General features: G+C 40.2%; 2 protein-coding genes across 4 annotated transcripts; both read right to left on the bottom strand.

The window, feature by feature from the left end:
• Positions 1 to 1,006: 1,006 nt before the first annotated feature.
• LOC5511406 (uncharacterized PE-PGRS family protein PE_PGRS3) lies at positions 1,007 to 5,435 on the bottom strand. The gene is made up of 7 exons (XM_032380754.2): positions 5,143 to 5,435; positions 4,526 to 4,735; positions 3,708 to 3,974; positions 3,173 to 3,373; positions 2,196 to 2,372; positions 1,546 to 1,797; positions 1,007 to 1,439 (listed from the first exon to the last, which is right to left on the bottom strand). The coding sequence occupies exons 1-7, from the start codon at positions 5,396 to 5,398 to the stop codon at positions 1,195 to 1,197; spliced, it is 1,608 nt and encodes a 535-aa protein (XP_032236645.1). The 5' UTR covers positions 5,399 to 5,435; the 3' UTR covers positions 1,007 to 1,194.
• A 996-nt stretch (positions 5,436 to 6,431) lies between these two features.
• LOC5511416 lies at positions 6,432 to 20,278 on the bottom strand. Of its 3 annotated transcripts, XM_032380751.2 has the most exons (8): positions 20,116 to 20,278; positions 19,715 to 19,771; positions 12,171 to 12,242; positions 11,003 to 11,223; positions 10,600 to 10,751; positions 9,739 to 10,064; positions 9,087 to 9,340; positions 6,432 to 8,880 (listed from the first exon to the last, which is right to left on the bottom strand). In XM_032380751.2, the coding sequence occupies exons 3-8, from the start codon at positions 12,181 to 12,183 to the stop codon at positions 8,032 to 8,034; spliced, it is 1,815 nt and encodes a 604-aa protein (XP_032236642.1). In that variant the 5' UTR covers positions 12,184 to 12,242; positions 19,715 to 19,771; positions 20,116 to 20,278; the 3' UTR covers positions 6,432 to 8,031. The 3 variants fall into 3 exon arrangements, with proteins under 3 accessions (XP_032236642.1, XP_032236643.1, XP_001631813.1); XM_032380752.2 differs by lacking the exons at positions 19,715 to 19,771; positions 20,116 to 20,278 and adding an exon at positions 16,003 to 16,157; XM_001631763.3 differs by lacking the exons at positions 19,715 to 19,771; positions 20,116 to 20,278 and adding an exon at positions 12,306 to 12,948.
• Between the last annotated feature and the right edge of the window lie 52 nt (positions 20,279 to 20,330).

The following is a 20,330-nucleotide window of genomic DNA, read 5'->3' as shown; positions in this document are numbered from 1 at the left end:
TTAGTACTGGTGTTGATTAAAAAAGATGGTGACCTGATGCTGGTAGTATTAGTAGTGTGAACGGAGGAATGTAGAATAAACTAATGAATGCCTTGGTGATTGTGGCTGTGGCGAGGACGAAAACTACGACGGCGGAAATCATTGATGTGATCTGTATTAGTAATTACTATGGTGGTGAGGTTTGTAATAATGGTAACTAATGTATTGATTAGCGTGATGGTAATGATTTCAGGGTTATTATGATGGTGATGATGATACGTGGCAGCGATTATGATATGAGAGATGATGCTTGATGTAAAAATTGCGATAACAATCGAGATGGGTATACAAATGATGGTTTTAGTAATAATGGTGGTAGTGTTTGTGACGATTATGGCTATGGTGCGGAGATATGAACGATAGTGATGGTGATGGGAATGATGATGGTGATGGTGATGGGAATGATGATGGTGATGGCGATGGCGATGGCGATGGCGATGGCGATGGCGATGGCGATGGCGATGGCGATGGCGATGGCGATGGCGATGGCGATGGCGATGGCGATGGCGATGGCGATGGCGATGGCGATGGCGATGGCGATGGCGATGGCGATGGCGATGGCGATGGCGATGGCGATGGCGATGGCGATGGCGATGGCGATGGCGATGGCGATGGCGATGGCGATGGCGATGGCGATGGCGATGGCGATGGCGATGGCGATGGCGATGGCGATGGCGATGGCGATGGCGATGGCGATGGCGATGGCGATGGCGATGGCGATGGCGATGGTGACAAAATTACGATGTTGTGAACGTGACTGAAATATGTTTCGTGACCTCATGACGATACTTTGTTGTATGTGATGTGAGCAGCGTGACATCAATATATTGATTGATCAATTATATTATTTGAGAATGCATCACAATACAGCAAAAAGTGATAGCATATTGTGACATGAATATTGTGTGACAGTGCGTAGGAATGATTCGTGAATAGTTTAGATGTTGGGCATAACACAAACATTATGTTAACAAAACGGTGGCTTTATTACGGCATTGGTTACTATGACATATGGTGGTGTTAAGGTACAAGATGAGTTTTAGCTGTAGCCTGAAATGAGTATGAAAAAGGTAAAAAAAGCAAAAAAAATTAAGAAGAGAAAAAAATGTCAAAAAAAAGTTAAATGGTCAAAATAAAAGTGGAAATACCTAAAGTCTAGTTAAAGCTTACTAGAGAGACGAGCGCATATCCAGCACCATTATTAGCGCCTGCCTGTTGGGACTTGTCACTACCTGCATTATACGAGCCACCCCCTCCCCCACAGGAGTTAGAGCGTGACCCACTAGCACCCCCTGAGTAGCCACCTCCACCACCCCCTCCCCCTCCGGCACCGTTTGGCCCTCCGCCGCCGCCAAAGCCGCCTTCGACGTCATTCTGATTGGAGCGACCGCCAGCACCACCTGATTATCAAGATATAGATTCTCATTAGTGTGATAGCATCATTCATACTTATAAAGCGGGAGAATTTCCTGATAAATCAGTTCCACAAGAGCAATAAATAATCACCTGCAAGGAAGGACTTGCCGCCTTCTCCCCCAGTACCTCTCGAGCCACCGAAGTTTTTGTTGTTGCGGCCATTGCTGTTGAGTCCCGCACCTCCTCCCCCTGAGTAGCCGTTGTCACCTTCTTCTGCGCCGTTTCCACTAGAGCCTCCGCGGAACTGAGAGCCGCCGTAACCAGGGTTACCGTCTTCGTTGATACTACCATGGCAACGAGGTGAATCCCCCTTTAACTTATCAACACCACCGCCGCCACCGGCTGATAAAACAAAACAAAAATAAATTAATTAACAACAAATAATAACATTTACAATGAAAGGCATTGCTTTTATATGTATTGATTTAATCCACGAAGGCGCGGCCGTGGATGGTAAATACAAAGCTGGTCACTGAGTTATACATGGCCACTAAGCAATCTAAGTTAAAATTGCCAGAGAAACACAACAACAATACAAGTAATCAAGACAGCAGGGATCAAGAACACTTACTACCACAGGGAAACCAAGCGTTATAGCAGAATTACCACAAGGAAACCAGGTACGCAAGGAGACTTACTACCACAGGGAAACCAAGTGGTCAAGAACACTTACTATCACAGGGAAAGCAAGCGCTAAAGCAAAATTACCACAGGTAAACCAAGTGGTCAAGAAGACTTACCGACAATAAGGGGGGTGTTGTCCTCCTTCAGGATAAATGTCCCTCCCCCTCCCCCTGCTCCGCCTGAGATGGGGTTGTTGGTCCCCTCCTGACCGACCAAGATCTTCAGTAACTCGCCCTTCTTCAGCTTGAAGTTACCCTTCACCCGCGCACCACGTCCCCGAAATCTGTTGGCTCCTTTATCACAAGTAAAAATGCAGTTATATTACAAGCAAACGGATTTTGTCTGGTGTCTTAGCACCAGCTAACAAATTCTGTTATAACCGGTAGCCGCGGAACCGCCGAAAAATAAAATCCATTTCTTGTCTGGGAATAGCGCGTAGTCAGTCATACCACCGCGACCATTCGATTCCCTTGTTGTGTGCAGTCAAATGGCTTATGACGCGACAGTGAAAACATGAAAGCTACGACTGGTTTGGGTAGACAAGGATTTGTCGCGGTCGTGCACAATTGTGCTAAAGAATCAAAGAAAGTTTGTGTTTGAGCATGGACTCTTATCCATTCCTTGATCTCTTACTCCCTCTTCGCTGCTTCGACCCTATTCCCCTTATCTTTACCCTCAAAAGAATCATATGTTGAACTTATAAAGTATACTCATTAGATATAGAAGTCTATGCATGTGGCCCACCCTTCTTTCCTTTCTTACACTATCTATTTCCTCCCTCAGTCCCTCCCTCCCCTCCACTATCTCTCCCTTCCTGCCCTCCCTTGGGCCCTTTATCCCAATTTCTCTCCCTTCCGCTTCCCCGTCTGTCTCGTGGTCCCCTTCTCCCATCAGCTCTCCCTTTCCCTTTTTTCCTTTGTTTCACTATGGCTTCCTTACTTCCTCTACCTTATTTTTTTCCCCACTATATCTCCGTTCCCCTTCCGCCTCTCTGTTCCCCTTCTCCAATCATCTCTCCCTTTCCCTTCTTTCCCTTGTGTTACTATTTCTTTCTTCCCTTCTCTCCCTTTTTCCTCTTTTACCATGTACATACCCACGCTGAACTTGTCGTATCCGCCCGCAGCCCCCGCTGCCTCGATGCTGTATGTGCCTGTGGCCGGTACCTTCCACAGCTGAACACCCTTTCTCAGGCTGACCTGGCCCTCATGGTCCATGCCGCTATAGTGTCGCCCAACACCTACTGGACCCAGACGGCCACTCGCGCCCAGAGTTGTAAACTTGGCGTTACTGAACACTGTAGAACAAAGAGGACTTGTAAACTTAGTGTTAATAAACACTACAAAACAAAGAAGAATTGTAATCTTGGCGTTACTGAACACTGTAGAACAAAGAGGACTTGTAAACTTAGTGTTAATAAACACTACAAAACAAAGAAGAATTGTAATCTTGGCGTTACTGGACACTACAAAACAAAGATGATTTGTAAACTTAGTGTTAATAAATACTACAGAGCAAAGAAGATTTGTAAACTTGGCGTTACTGAACGCTGCAGAACAAAAAGGATTTATAAACTTGACGTTTCTGAACTCTGCAGAAGAAATATAATTTGTGAACTAGCTGGCACATACCGCTAAACCGCTTGCTGGCTTCCCTTTCTGGGTTATTGATCACCCATGCGGTCACGAAGTTTTTGAAGTACTTCTCGCACGAGGCCTCCACGTAGATCATGGATGGCGCTCGCTCGGGCTTGTCCGCCTCGGCCGCCAGTCTGACGGACCCCACGTAGACAGGGTGATCAAACTCGTACCCAATCCACTGCATACCTGGGGGAGCTGCGCCGTTGGATAACCACAGGGTATCCTCGTTGTTATCAAATGCATTACTCGGAGTGAAGCCTGCATCAAAAAAATATAGCGTAGCACACTTGCGTTTATATTGGGGTTTGATGTGCCGCTGTTATTATTAATTTTTTTGCTGGCATTTTATTTTTAGTGGTTTAATCATGTTAACCATGGTTGATAAAATCGAGAGTGTAGAACTTCTGAAGATGCAATATAGGGAACGATGCGACTTTTTCTGATTTCGCTATCCAGAGCTGCGCTGGTTGCTTGGACACGCAAGAACGCCATGTGTTATGCTTTTATACGTTTTCGAGAGAGTTAGGCATATTTACCAAGACTTTACTTAAAAAAGATTTCTGGTTTAAGCACCACTATAAGCAAGGGAAAGTCATCAAATGATTACTTGGTGGTGGTACATAGAATAAAAACATTCGCACGAGAAAATAACTGTCATATATTGAAAAGAAAAAAGAAAAATGCGGATAATAAGCTGTCATTTAAGCGTGAATCATGAATAAAGTCATAAAAGTTGATATTCACATATAGACAAGAAAGTGTATATATTAAGCGGTCTCTAGAGTGCAGGTATATTAGCTGATATTCACCTGGACCGAAGTAGCTACTGGCGTAACCCTTGTGCGGATCAGTGGTCAGCGGTCTCTTTGAGAAAGGTGTCTCGTACATCTGCAGGGTGGAAATCGCCCACAAGAATGGCACATCAGCCGCATTGCGCAGGCGCCAGAACGGGTAGCTGCCATTGGTAAAGGGACACTTGGTGTCACAGAAGCCGGACTCGGAATCACACTCGTGCTTTCCTGTAAAACATGAGATGTGAGCACCGCAACACACGACAGAGAGGATGTGAAAACAGAGTTGTGAGCACTACAACACACGACAGAGAGGATGTGTAAACAGTGATGTGAGCACTACAACACACGACAAAGAGGATGTGGAAACAGAGATGTGAGCACTAAAATATAGTACCAGCAACTACAGCTACAATACTGCGACAAAGATGAGGTGTAAGCTTTCTACCACAAAGTTCAACTTATTTGCAGAAATAAAGAGCTAGTCGCTCATCCCTTGGAGGAGGTTATAAAGTGTTTTAAAATGTAGCCAAATTATTGCTCATAATGTTCTATGGGGGCACCCTGAGGTCCGACGGCAACACCTCAATAAAAGTTAAAACTGATGCAGAAGTTGGTGTTGAATGTATGCTCACCTTTGGAGAACTTTTTGCAGATAGCGATTCTCTGATCCCGGTATTTCCTATCCGTGTTCCACTCCCAGCTCGTGCAGTACCCGATTTTGAAGGGTCTAGTCCATGGAGGAATAACTAAATGCGAGTAGATCTTGTGGTCAGTAGTGAATCCCCAGCTATCTTTGTGCCGACCGTAAACATTACTGTCAGACCCACTCATGAAAAAAGCATGGCTCAGGCTACCGAACAACGCTATAAAAGCAAGCCCCCAAAACATGGCTGCTGGCTTGCTCTAAATGTGCCCAGATTACTTCTTGTATGTCGTTAAATTCGCGGTGTTTGCCACGCAAGATGGTAGTGCAGGCTTGTGATTGGGTAGTCGGGTTGAACGTGTTTTTCGCTTCGTGTAACTATTGTGAATGATACGTTTTCCATGTGCTGGCGCATGCTTGACGGGGACTTGACAAGCACCTAGCAACGGACGTCAAACGGACAGCGGTTATATCCACGTGTCTTTGGACCGTGTCTTTGCAATGAGCGAAATCTTATTATCCATCTTATTTTTATTCTGTTGAAAAAAATATCTTATGAAAAGATCATAGAAATAAAAGAGAGAATACCTTTATCAGCAAACGGTTTCTTGGCATGTCTAGTTTGAATGTTATGAGCTAAGACGAAAATAAAACTGAAGTCAATATTTCCAATTAAATGGCAAAGAACATTTATTTCTTACAATATACGCTATCTCTACTGTCGAGTGCTGTGCGAGTGAAGAAGAGTATATATATTTTTATCAGTATACGGCGCTAAGGTTTATTCATCTGAATCTTGTGTACGTGTCTATGTCGCGCGCTTTCTTTGCGCTTTTACGATGCCGTGAATACATGTAAAAACGATAATTACTGTTCAGTATGTTTAAATTTCAGCTTAATTAATACGAATGTTTTTAAAAATTTAAATAGCCGTGTGCGTCTCTCGTCTAGCCATGGGTCGCCTTTATGTCCTCGTTATTGATTCACTTCAATTGGTGATTCCTGCAGGTACCATAATCGAATACGGCTCGTGTCATTAATTTGGTTTGTTTCCAATGCGATGGGATATAAGCAAACGGAGGGGGGGGGGGGGTTGTATTTGCCTCAACATCCACTCCTTCCCATATAAACAAGGCTCATTCTCCAAGAAAAATGACTAAGGACGGATTGGGGACTAAGTACTAGTTCTCGTTTTCACGGCCACAAATTCCCTGGTAATTCCCTTCTAGTTTTCCGCCGACCAATCAAATATTAGATACTCAACCATCACAGCATTGATTCGCATAATCTGGTTTATTTCATTTGTTGATAGCAGGGTACAAGAAATATTTCACTTGTCATTTACATACATTGATTTTGACTACAAACATTCGGATACAGGCGCTAATTTTCATCTAAAACTACGAATCCAAATGCCGCGTTTTTTTTTAGATTGCCATTTTTATCGATCAAAAGCGGCATAAAGATTTTTAAAGGGGTATGGTGCTTGTCATTGGAATATCGAGTATAGAAAAAAGTTAATATTGTGTTTGTAGTCAAAACTTCGCAAATTTAAACCTTGAATACAAGCTGCCCCTTATCAAGCAAAGTAGTTTGGGATTTATGCGTTATTGTTATAGTATGGAAAAATAAATTCTTTTTAAGCGTATGAATAGATACAATAGTTTTTTATATAGAGATTCCACCGCGAGTGAATACATCACCATAGTAATATGGGCATGGAGCGATATTGTTAACAAATCGATGAAAAGTTGGATAGTAAAGCACGATAAACGCCATTTTAGACTTTTTAAAACTAATTTTACATTTAAAATATAACGGAAGATGGAGCACCGATCTGAGCCCGTAACCTTTTTGTAAACGAGAAAACAATTATGATAAATCGCGCGACTCTTTTCAGACTTTACAATGCGAATAATCATCATATTTTGGTTATACCTTTTATACATTTGTTCTAGAAAAAATGTTAATGGTATTGCGTTTTGCGATCAAACTCAACTCGATCAAACAAGTAGCTTATCACTGAACAAATAACTAATAAGAAAATAGATTGCGAAGGTAACTAACTCGCAATTCTACCGTTCTACTATAACGAGTCTGAAGTGACAGACTTTGTTTTCTTTAAATCTTACGCATAATTTAATACTAAGTCCGCAATGTTTTACGCCAGAGGCGATGGTCGAATACGGTTACTCTGGTTACTGTTACCGAGGATCAAACAACGTAATACACGATTCCTTGTGATATAGAGTGCCTCTGTTTATATTGAAATCAATCTAATAGTCAACGGCCTTCACCATCAGCAATTGCGCTTATTTGAAGCCATTCATCATTCAGATTAGCTAACATAATCGCTAAAGCTTGGTTTTGAATAAAAATGGTTTTCAACACAACTCTACAGGTGTTTTATATAACAATGCTATTATAATATTAAGCTTATTCAAATGATGCAAAATCACGAGTCGGGTATAATAAGATATTAACATAAATACACGATTTGATAAATACAAGTTAAGGTAGGAATAGCCTACTCTGGATTTGCTAGAAATATTCTACATATTTGGGTTAACTACTTTTGGTAAGATTTGCAATGATTGATTGTTCAGATTTACAATCATAAATCCTCGTCAATAATGAATTCTTAAATTGATTAGATTAATCGTTGTATTAATTTTCCTTGATCTTTAACCACTATAAAGTGGTTGATTTAAATGGTTTATTTCCATAGGACGACATTCCCTATGAGATTAACACGTGATATTAAGCCAATACTTTTCAGTAGGATTCAGTAGAATACCTACGAATTTTTCAGTAGAGGATATGTTAACATTCCGCGCATAACCTTGGGTACCCTGTGGAGACCATCGTGCCTGGTTACTCAGCCCTGGGTCAGTGTATCAAGGGCGGACATTGAGGGTCTCAGCGGTAAAAATGTCGCGGGCGCTACAAGCTTCATTATTGGCTGCGTGAATTCTGTCGTCATTGGTCGAGTGAACTGCATCGTTTGGACCCCATTGGTCAGGTGGCTGCCTACCGGAAGTGTGGAGATTCTTGGACCACTTGTAGTAATTGGTGCGAAAACGGAAGTGGTGGTGGTATTTCCGTTAGTGGTATGTATTTCCGGTCTCGGCGCGCCGGCAAATTGGAAAGTTATGTGGTGTGGCTGGTAATGCTCCTGCCTGTTAAGCCCATTGGTCTGTGTCATCCCGGTGGAATTAGAGGAATCGGAAATGCACACCACCGGATACGACGGAGACCACTGCAGGTTTTCAGTGTGACCGTTTTGCGTGTTCATTTGGTTCTGGTTGACCGCTCTGTCGTGCTCTATGCTATGCGGGTAACCTGTGTTGCCCACTTGCCCGTTGATCTGATGAATCCCGTTCATTCCATTTAAGCCGTTGAATCCGTTCATTGCCTGACAGCTAAGATTTGCAAGCGCGCTTATCCCAGCCATCCCATTCATGTTGCCATTCATGATCCCTATACCATTCCCCATTCCATTCCCGATTCCATTCATTCCTGCGATTCCGTTCATCTGGGCCGCCATGGAGTTTGGGATCGCGTTCACGGTGCCGATCCCATTCGGGATCCCGTTGAACCCGTTCATGTTGATCCCGTTCATATCCGTGATGGGCCCAAGCCCATTTATTCCCCCTGCGATGGCAAAGCCGCTAGGTATAACTGAGTTGTACTTGATCCATGTGGGACTTACTCGCGTGTAGACGGGCTAAAAGAAATAAAGATTATCCTATTATTTGGAAGCTCTCATCATCATCATCATCATCACCACCATCATCATCACCACCATCATCATCATCATCATCATCATCATGTGTGTGTTGAGAGGATTGGGAGATCGTATCCTTTGGAAATACCTCCCCTCCCCTCCCTCTACTTATTATGAGTTCTTCTGGGGGAAGTGGTGGTACTTACACTGACTGTCTCGGATTTTGCGTCTACATTCTGTGCAAGTCCACTGTTCTCCTGGTAAATCACCTTCCGCTTTTTCGCTTCTGGGCCCTCGTTACCGTTCACGTCCGTATTTTCCACGTTTTCTAGTCCTTCCTCCTCTGAGTCGCCTTTAACACTGACCAACTCGTCCGACTTCCGTTTCCGGTCTTCGTCAATTGATCTATTTGCCTGTGACTTGTCGTGGGAGGTCTCAAGTTCGGATTTGATGCTCAGGTCTTGAACGGTTCCAATGAAAAACAGGAAGTTTGAGAATTGAACTATACACCGATAAATTCGTGCATGGCGTTGTTTGAAACAATAGAGGCAATCGCCTTCGTGTACCCGCCCCGGGCCTTGCCGTGTACCCGCCCCAGGCCTTGCTGTGTACCCGTCCCGGGCCTTGCCGTGTACCCGTCCCGGGCCTTGCCGTGTACCCGCCCCGGGCCTTACCGTGTACCCGCCCCGGGCCTTACCGTGTACCCGCCCCAGGCCATGCGGTGTACCTGCACCGGGCCTTGCCGTGTACCCGCCCCAGGCCTTGCCGTGTACCCGCCCCAGGCCTTGCCGTGTACCCGTCCCGGGCCTTGCCGTGTACCCGTCCCGGGCCTTGCCGTGTATCCGCCCCAGGCCTTACCGTCTGGTTTGTGTCCATTCTCCATTGGTGACTTCCCTGCGTGCGCTGTAGGGGTGACGATTTCTTGTGGAGTTTTCACGGGTGGCGGAGGTGCAGAATGTGGCTTGTGTGTGGGGGGAGGATCGGGTTGTTGTGGTTGTTGAGAGAGTTGAGTTGGGTGTTGGATTTGTTGTGGTAGGGTTACAGCTGCTGTTTGGGGGAAGCTGAAGTTGATCTGGGACGGGTAGCCGTTTAGTTGTGGTTGTAGCGCTATTTGTTGCTGAAGGTGTTGTACATGTTTCACTTGCTCGTGTACCGCTCTCGCCTCTTTCTCGGCCGCCGAGTTTCTAATAAGTAAATGCTGTGAGACTACTGTCGACTAATGTTAGCAAACACCCGAGGCATGTTCGAGTCATTACGGGATGATTGCGGGACTTAGCAAACACTCGAGGCATGTTCGAGTCATTACGGGATGATTGCGGGACTTAGCAAACACTCGAGGCATGTTCGAGTCATTACGGGATGATTGCGGGACTTAGCAAACACTCGAGGCATGTTCGAGTCATTACGGGATGATTGCGGGACTTAGCAGGCACTCGAGGAATGTTCGAGTCATTACGGGATGATTGCGGGACTTAGCAGGCACTCGAGGCATGTTCGAGTCATTACGGTAGTTTTGCAGGACTTAGCAGGCACTCGAGGCATGTTCGAGTCATTACGGTAGTTTTGCAGGACTTAGCAGGCACTCGAGGCATGTTCGAGTCATTACGGTAGTTTTGCAGGACTTAGCAGGCACTCGAGGCATGTTCGAGTCATTACGGGATTTTTGCGGGACTTGGCGGGCACTCAAGGCATAACCGCGAGATACGCGCAGGACCGTACCTGAGTATTCTGTTGATTGAGCTGACGCTGGGGACGTTCGTTTTATCGCAGACGCCGTCCGCCAGCAGATTGTTCCTGATTTCCCAGGCGAAGATGCAAGGATTTTTGTCTTTGTACTCCAAGATCTTAGACACCACCTTGGGTGTGGCAACCTGGATAATACGACATGATACATTAGGATAATGGGCCTTATCGGAAAAATTGGCGCTTAGAAGAGCATTTATAGAGTTCTAAACGAGCGTTAATGATATTGCTTTGTTTACAATCTAATGCACATACAAGTTCAGTAGGTTTCGATCATTCATATCGCGCATATAACTCTGGGAAGCGACGGCTTTGCGCTGATAGCTAACATCAAGTAGAATATGGTTACCATGGTTACCTAAGTGTCTTCCAATCTCACCTTCGGCTTGCTGCCGCCGATAGCGCCGGGCCGCACCGAACCTGTTTCATAATACCTGCCGAGGATCTTACTGACGCATCCATGGGACACGAGGAGCTGCCGAGAGATCTCCGAGGGTCGGACGCCGCAATGAGCGAGCTCTACGATGCGATGGCGCATGTAGTCGGGAAGTGGTCGGCCATTGACGAATACACCTCCGAGCTGGTTCACCCCACCAGGACCTTCAAGAACATTCGATAATTATAAGACATCGCAGACGCCATAAGACCCTAACCCTGAAGAATGACAAACATTCCCATTCTACGCCCGCACACGCACTCTACGCCCGTTTTCCTGAGAATAGTGTTAGTGGGCATCCTTAACCTTTTATCACATGAACTCAGGAGAGAAAGGCATTGTTTTGATTTGCAGTTATAATAAACATATAATAATTATAGGCTATATGAAAACCCTTAATATGCTATATGAAAACCCTTTATATGCTATATGAAAACCCTTTATATGCTATATGAAAACCCTTTATATGCTTTATGAAAACCCTTTATATGCTATATGAATTGCGAACTGTTTGAGAACCTAATTAATCTTTCCTCATTCTTGAACCCTGCTAGATTATTGTTTCGAGAATCCGCCCGAGCCAAGACGAATTGAAAATTCCTTTCAATATTCATTATATCAATAAATCTGGTTATTCTTTTTTGTTGTGGTACCTTTAAAACTCTGTTTCCCGATATTCTGAGATTGCCTTTGATATTCTTAAAAACGCGCAAAAAATAGTTATAGAGAGAAAGGAAATGTTTTGATGGGCAATTCTAAAAGAAGGATCGATTGTTTACCGTTTCGTTCAGGTGTATTTTTTTTTTCAGAAACGTTAGATTATATTTTTAAAGGTATCTTTGTTTATTATCAGAATTTTATCAAAACATACCAGCGACCTCTCAACGGTAACACGGGTTATTGTGTGATATTGAAAATTATTTCGCGTAAAAGCAGCGGTGAAATGTAATTCCTTTCAGAGAGGTTTTGTTAACATGCCAATTTTTTTTCTTGAGTTAATTAAAAAAAGTGACAATAAAAAGTGCCTTTTACTAAAAATATCTAGCAGCATTCAAAATGGGATATAATCACCTATTCCCTAGCCCAAACATAACGCTATTTTTTTATTTACCTCTATGAGGCATACTCCAGGAAGAAATTAATTGCTCAATATTTCTTCCCTTTTTTTCCCCCGTCTAGAATTCTGTAAAGAAGAAAAAAGGTTAGCGATCACGGCACAGCCTCAAGATACCAACATATAATTTACCTGTCGGAGAGAAAGCCCATTTTCCTATCAATTCAGCTTTAAGTCCAAAATCTAACGATATCCCCGAATAAAATATCATAGTTTCTGTTTCCCCAAGGTCAGTGTACCATTTTCAATTTCTCGCTTGTCATCGCGGGGGACATGCCGGTGAAGCAGTGGCTTTCAATCCTCTCCTTAACAATTGAAGACTTTTACCACTAGCCAAACGGGCTGCTTACTAATGCCCATATATGGGCAAGAGAACAATGGACAGGGTAGCACAGCGCAGGTCTTGGAAATCACTGAGTACCGGCACCAGGAGCCACAAGTCGACATCCGAAAATATTTGACTCCTACAACAAGTCGCTATCGGAAAATATTGACTCCTTCGAGCAGCGGGGTAATTTTACCATACAGCGGAATTTAGATTCATGTTTGTAAAACATTTTATCGAACAGATAGGATTGCCAATAGTGGCAAGAAGGCTAAGCAACCTCATTATCACGAAATGCCAGGCAATTACGATCTAGTTGTGACTGAGGACAAGAGGACTACTCCACTTCAATATCATGACCTCTTAGGCAAAATAATATCATTAAAACAATTTTTATCTTGCAAGTGCAATAAGCATTTTTCTGAGGACAATACAACTGTGTCTTATGTCCTACGCAGAGAAAAAGATAAAATGGTATTCCACTAAAGAGAGTGATTAAGTGTGGTATGTGCCAAACGCTGTCTTTCCTAGAAAACTCGTATTTTTAAGCTCTTATTGTACAAAAACAGCAAACACTGTTCATGGCTGTAATACTTTTTGTATATAATCAGTTCAACTTTATGTATTTTCAAACCTTTGAATAATGGTCCAAAACAAACTAGGGGTTTTTGGTTCGAGGATCTTTTATATTCCTGCTTCTTTTTACCTCTAAATATATGCAATTTTCCATCATCTTATTTTCATAATCTTAATCAAAAGTAGTGTTGTTACCATCATTATCACCATCTTTACTATTATTGTTCTTCATCATTGTGTCATTACATTGTTATTGATATCAATCATCATTATTTTCGCTTATTAGATATAAGCGAAAATAATGATGATGAAAATAATGATTGTTAGATACTATAACCTGGTGACACGAATACAGATTATGTGCTCGGTTTGAACTTCCTATTACGTGATAGTCGCCAAATCAATTGATGAGTAAAGAGATGATGATGTTTGATCCGGAGAGAGGTGATGGAGCTACTTCATTCACTGCAGCGAGCGGGTACCAAGGGAGAAGGGTCAATACACCTGACGTCATAAGCTACTAGGACTGTCCGCGGGCCACGTGACTAAGAGTCAAGCGAAATCGAGGGAGAAGGTCCAATACACCTGACATCATAAGCTACTGGGCCTTTCCACGAGCCACGTGACTAAGAGTCATGCGTATTTTCGTATGCAATCTACTCTACCTACCAGCCAACCCTGAACCATCCCTAGGCTCGAGATTTATCAAAAACATCATACAAACACCATTCAAACCGATATATCGATTAAACCCCATTCATAACATATATTTTGATTAAACACCATTCATAACATATATATCGATTAAACCCCACTCATTACCTTTATATTGATTAAACCCCATTCATAACCGATATATCGATTAAACCCCATTCATAACATATATATCGATTAAACCCCATTCATAACCGATATATCGATTAAACACCATTCATAACATATATCGATTAAACCCTATTCATAACATATATCGATTAAACCCCATTCATAACATATATCGATTAAACCCCATTCATAACATATATCTATTAAACCCCATTCATAACATATATCGATTAAACCCCATTCATAACATATATCGATTAAACCCCATTCATAACATATATCGATTAAACCCCATTCATAACATATATATCGATTAAACCCCATTTATAACATATATATCTAGTAACCCCCATTCATAACCGATATATCGATTAAACCCCATTCATAACCGATATATCGATTAAACCCCATTCATAACCGATATATCGATTAAACCCCATTCATAACCTTTATATCGATAAAACCCCATCCATAACCTATATATCAATTAAACCCCATTCGTAACCTATATATCAATTAAACCCCATTCGTAACCTATATATCGATTAAATCCCATTCATAGCCTATAAAATGATTAAATCTCATTCGTAAGCAATATATCGACCAAACCACATTCATAACCTAAGTATCGACCAAACCACATTCATAACCTATTTATCGACCAAACCACATTCATAACCTATATATCGACCAAACCTTTTTCATAACCTAAGTATCGACCAAACCACATTCATAACCTATTTATCGACCAAACCACATTCATAACCTATATATCGACCAAACCTTATCCATAACCTATATATCAACCAAACCCCATCCATAACCTATATATCGATTAAACCTCATTCATAACCTATATATCAACCAAACCCTATCCATAATACTTGATATTATCTAAACCCTATTATTATACCTGATATATACCAAACTCTATTCCTTAATATCATATATACCAAACTCTATTCCTATATCTGATATATACCAAACTCTATTCCTTAATCTCATATATACCAAATTCTATTCCTATATCTGATATATACTAAACTCTATTCCTTAATCTCATATATACTAAACTCTATTCCTATATCTGATAAATACCAAACTCTAATATCTTATATACACCTATTTCAATTAACGTTGTCGGTGCAAATGGCGAATGGCAAATGGTGGTTGTATAACAAATCGCGGCTTGTAGGTATAATTTCCCCTAAGAGTAAAGAATAAGCAAACTAATCGCACGAGTTCTTCACATTTTTCTGATTTCAGTAAAATATGAGGTACTTTTGGATAGTAGCACTGCCATTTGGCAATCGCTATTTGCCATTTGCGCTGATAACGTATTTTAAAATAGGTGTATACCAACCCCTATTGTAATACCTGGTGTTACCAAACCCTATTCCTACTCTACAATACCTAATTAACCAAACCATATTGTAATACCTGATGTTTACCAAACAGGCCCGTAGACAAGATTTTGAACAGGGGGGGTTCGTTTACTCATTTAGCGGACCATTTTCTCTTAGGTAGCTCGTCCTACTTCGCAGTGGTACTCAATTTTCCTTCATCAGAGCGGACCTTCAAGTCGTGTGATGGGCTGGCTATTGCGAACCCCCCGAACCCTGCCCTGGCTATAGGCCTGTCAAACTCTATTCTTATTCTTCCTTACTATACCTAGTATTCAACAGCCCCTATTGTAATACCTGACGTTTACCCAACCATATTCCATGAATTTCTTGTCCTCCCTTACTTTGATATGGATACTGCAGCCTGTACTGTTTGTTGGAACAGCATAAAAGATATGTCTTGATTAATTAAGACCATGTTATAAAAAGAACATAAATAACTTTGCAAAACGGACAATGATATTCGTTACGCTATTGACAATTCAACGATTCTCACTTTTTTCGTCCCTTTTAAACTAGAATTTAAGGATGAAAAGCGGGTAATAAATTCCCACAATTTAGTAGTATAAAAAATATGTTATCTGATATAACGAGAGAAAGGATTCCAGAAGAAACTAAACAAGACGTTTCTTAAGGTGGTAGCAAATAGCGCCTGCTAAAATGTACCTGTAGTAATAACGATAACGATATTCACTCTAACCTTATATCTTCAGCTGGTGGTCTAAAGTCCTGAATGGTTTCTTTCCCTTTAGTCGCCCTGATTGTTTTTGATTGGAAGCAAATAAAAGCAAAAGTTTCGAGTATTGGGGTTCAGCCTTTCCGGTCAAGTCGGATGCAATGACTTGAATGCCCCTTAACGTGGCGAGGGTCTGGTTGATAGAAGCATTACCTCATAAACATTATGGGTCACGGCGCTACATGTGTGAGTGATCGGGCAAAGGCACGGCTATCCCAAAACTATCATCAACAGAATTCCCAATAACATAAAAAATACTCATAAGAAAGACATACTCCAAAATCGAAAAAGAATCATCATGGAATCTTGTTATTGGACAAAATATATTGGCTCTAATTAAACGAATTTTCCGCATGCTAACCAAGCGTAAATTTTTTTTCATCACGTGATAAATTAGTGGGTAGCTGTTGTGAACCTTCATCTTAACCTTTTTGAACTTTACATCATAAATGGTCAAACATATCCATAACATGGTGTCAGAAGTGAAGCTAGGCTAGTGCCCTCTTCCAGTGATCTCACTAAGTTGTATTTGAACAACAACGAACCCATTAATATCTTCATGCGTTCAATGAACCGATGCCCGTTGAATTTGGATTAAATTGAGCAAAATGCTTGACAACTATGTCAATTTCTAGCAACTTTTTTAAGCAAATATTGAGCGACTTTTATTATCTTGATGTGCACTTTTAGTGTTTCTAACAAGGGCACTTAGCCGATGGTAGATCAAGCCGGCGGGTTTCGTACTATGGGTCAGTTGAAAGGCGTGCGATGAGCCCTGATGGGAAGCACGGCAGGTTACAGTTAATTGACCAAGCGCATTCCTTGAAAATCAGGTAATCATTCAACAGTATAGGCAGCGGTGAGATGGAAAGACGGTCAAACAAAAGTAGGGGACCTAGCTGGCTTCCCAAGCACATCAATTTGCACTAAGAAATCACGTGACTTTTGTGTGGTAACTCGTGTACGCTCCGACTTTTGGCGGCAAAATGACAACAACAACAAAACAACTAATTGCCACTATTTTTACTAAATTTGATTGACAATTTTTTTACTAAGTCAACCTATTTTGAGTAATTTTACACACAGTTCGCAGCACTAATTATTCCTTACAACCTAAGTTGCAATAAAAACAAAACAACCATAAAGTGCCCTACAAGAACCATTTTTATCGAAAGAATAATCATACTTTTTATTTTTCATTCTAATAATAATCTTAGAAGGTCCTATTTTTGCTCGCTCTTTGGATGGTTTAATAATAATTTTGCTTCAAAAGAAAACATACATCAACATCTATTAGTTAGCTTTAGTCCCAACAGTATCGTACTTAGATATTAAGTTTATGCGTAAAATTTATAAAATGATTTAAAACAACTAGAAAAAAAGACCAAAATCAAATTAATTATTATTTTATTGTAGATTGTTTATCATTATTATCGGATCATTATCCACAGAAAAAGAACTGAATGAATATAGGACTTTCTTCCTTGCGTATCAAGCACAGTTCTGGAGCTTACAAGTCAACGGTTGTAAAGCTCCACTCAGCATCAATACACACAATAACACATATTATCCTACGTGGAGCCACTGACTCACAAAAACACATATTATCCTACGTGGAGCCACTGACTCACAAAAAAATTCCTCTTAGCGTCTATACAAAAACACAAAAATCATGTTTGACAATGCAATACACGCTCGAAACACCAAGACGACTCGCCCTTCAAAACATAGCATTCCAACATCTTTCTTTAGTTGCTAATGTCCAAGAAGTGCACATTCTTCGTCTCTGTTTAAAATTTGATAACGTCAAAACGCATTACTTCTCTGTTCCTGAGAAACATTACAGCCGGCTCGTTGGGAATTTGATACTAAATTTATAGCTCCTCAAAGAATGAATAAAAAAAAAATTATTTAACAATTAATGACCTCTCTTTAAAAGGGATAAACAAATTCTCGTAGCTGTAGCCTGTCGAAAGGCTCACAAAGACTTCAGCATTATCGCTTTAAAAAGCAGAAATAACCTTTTCCATATCTTCAAGTAATTTAATCTATCCCAAGTAACTTTCTTCTAAGGCTGATGTTATAGCCGATTTTATTGTTGCGTGACGACCGAGAATTCAAATCCATTTCTCGCATGGGAATAACGCGTTGTCAATAATACCACCATGACCAATCAATTCCCTTGTATGCAGTTTAATGGTTTATTATGAGGTAGTGAAAACATAAAAGCCATCGTTTGGTTTGGACGGTCAATGGACTACACCCTATTTCCAAACGAGACGAGGATTTTGGATTCGCTGAAGTCGCGCAATAACTAATATGGAATAGATTTATTTTTGCGGTACATCTGATTGACACAGCACGGGAACCTCCCACTTTCCGTCTGAGCAAATCAAAATATATAAAGTGTGAAGATAGAGTTCAATAGTAAATGTCAAATAATAATAATGTGTGTGAATTAGGCAAGATATCTCATTAAAGATAATATCTTATTGAAATGATTAGGGATCATTCGGATAAAACCTAACCCGGAAAAAAACAATATCGGGAAAAAATCTTATTAGGAATAATACCTTTTTAGGAATAATACCGTATAAAGGAAAATAACTTTTTAGGAATAATACCTTTTAAGGAGAACACGTTTTAGGGATAATAACTTTTTAGGGATATTTCATTCAAGGTGCTTTTTTTAGGAATAATACCTTACGGAAATTATAGCCTATCATAAGTTACCCCTTTCTTGCTCAACATACAATGCGACATCGGCCAACATGACACCGACATGGAAAAACATAAAACAAGTATGGTGTCCAATGTTACAAACCGAAAGTAATATCTCAAGCGGTCCTAATACTGTATATTATAGGGCCTTACAGCATTAAGCTAAGACTGGATAGCTGGTCTGGACATATGTAAGATATATCCATTTCTATGTAAGATATATCCATTTATTTGTAAGATTATATCTATTTATATGTAAGATATATCCATTTATATGTAAGATTATATCCATTTATATGTAAGATTATATCCATTTATATGTAAGATATATCCATTTATATGTAAGATATATCCATTTATGTGTAAGATTATATCCATTTATATGTAAGATATATCTATTTATATGTAAGTTCTACCATTTATATGTAAGATATATCTATTTATATGTAAGATTACATCATTTTATATGTAAGATATATTCATTTATATGTATGATATATCCATTTATATGTAAGATTATGTCCATTTATTTGTAAGATATATCCATTAATATGTAAGATATATCCATTTATATGTAAGATATATCCATTTATGTGTAAGATTATATCCATTTATATGTAAGATATATCCATTTATATGTAAGTTCTATCCATTTATATGTAAGATATATCTATTTATATGTAAGATTACATCATTTTATATGTAAGATATATTCATTTATATGTAAGATATATCCATTTATATGTAAGATATATCCATTTATATGTTAAATATATCCATTTATATGTAGGATTATATCCATTTATATGTAAGATTATATACATTTATATGTAAGATTATATCCATTTATGTACGGATCATTTAACAAAAAACGCGCAATAAGAGCCATTAATCCAGCCAGTCGGCAAGCGCATGACAATAGACGGAATGCCGCTTACATTTTATCGTCGTTTACCTTTTGTTTTCAAAATATGCTTTGGTTGGAAGAAAGGACGGTTGGGCTTGAATCCGGCTACAATACATAGAGAACTGCAGTTATTTTATAGATTAGTGAATTTTTGTGTTTTTTTTTCGTTAACTGCCCGATTAATATAATTTAATTAAACTCTAAGATTCGTTTGAGATTTCGAACAAATATGGCGGTAATTATAGGAAAAAGGCTTTATGGAATTTTTAAAAATGTATATAAATATATTCCTTCTTTCTGCGATCAATGAATTTTGATTTCAACATTTGACAAAGTGCAGTACAGAAATTATAGTAATATAAAAATTTAGAAATAGAGGGATTTTGCTTTTAAATCAAAACATTTGAAAGCTGCTATTCATGAATACAAAAGACAATTCTCGAAATTACCGAATTTCCGTTACTTCATCCTGCTCGCTTTTCCCCTTGCTTCATTTACCCCGTCATGGTTATGCAAATTAGAAGCCGAACCCCAAATTCCTCTTGAAAACAAGAGCGAGTCGAACTGTTGTTCGGGAACAGTTGATCGCAGTTGTAGCATTTGCCATGCGTGAGCTGCTTTCTTCAAAGACTGGCATCCGGGGCATGAATATTTTACATAGCTG

The sequence above is a fragment of the Nematostella vectensis genome, chromosome 11 (assembly GCF_932526225.1).
Source record: "Nematostella vectensis chromosome 11, jaNemVect1.1, whole genome shotgun sequence".
Lineage (NCBI taxonomy): Eukaryota > Metazoa > Cnidaria > Anthozoa > Actiniaria > Edwardsiidae > Nematostella > Nematostella vectensis.
The sequence above is the reverse complement of the archived record's forward strand: the minus strand, read 5'-3'. Positions and strand labels throughout refer to the sequence as shown.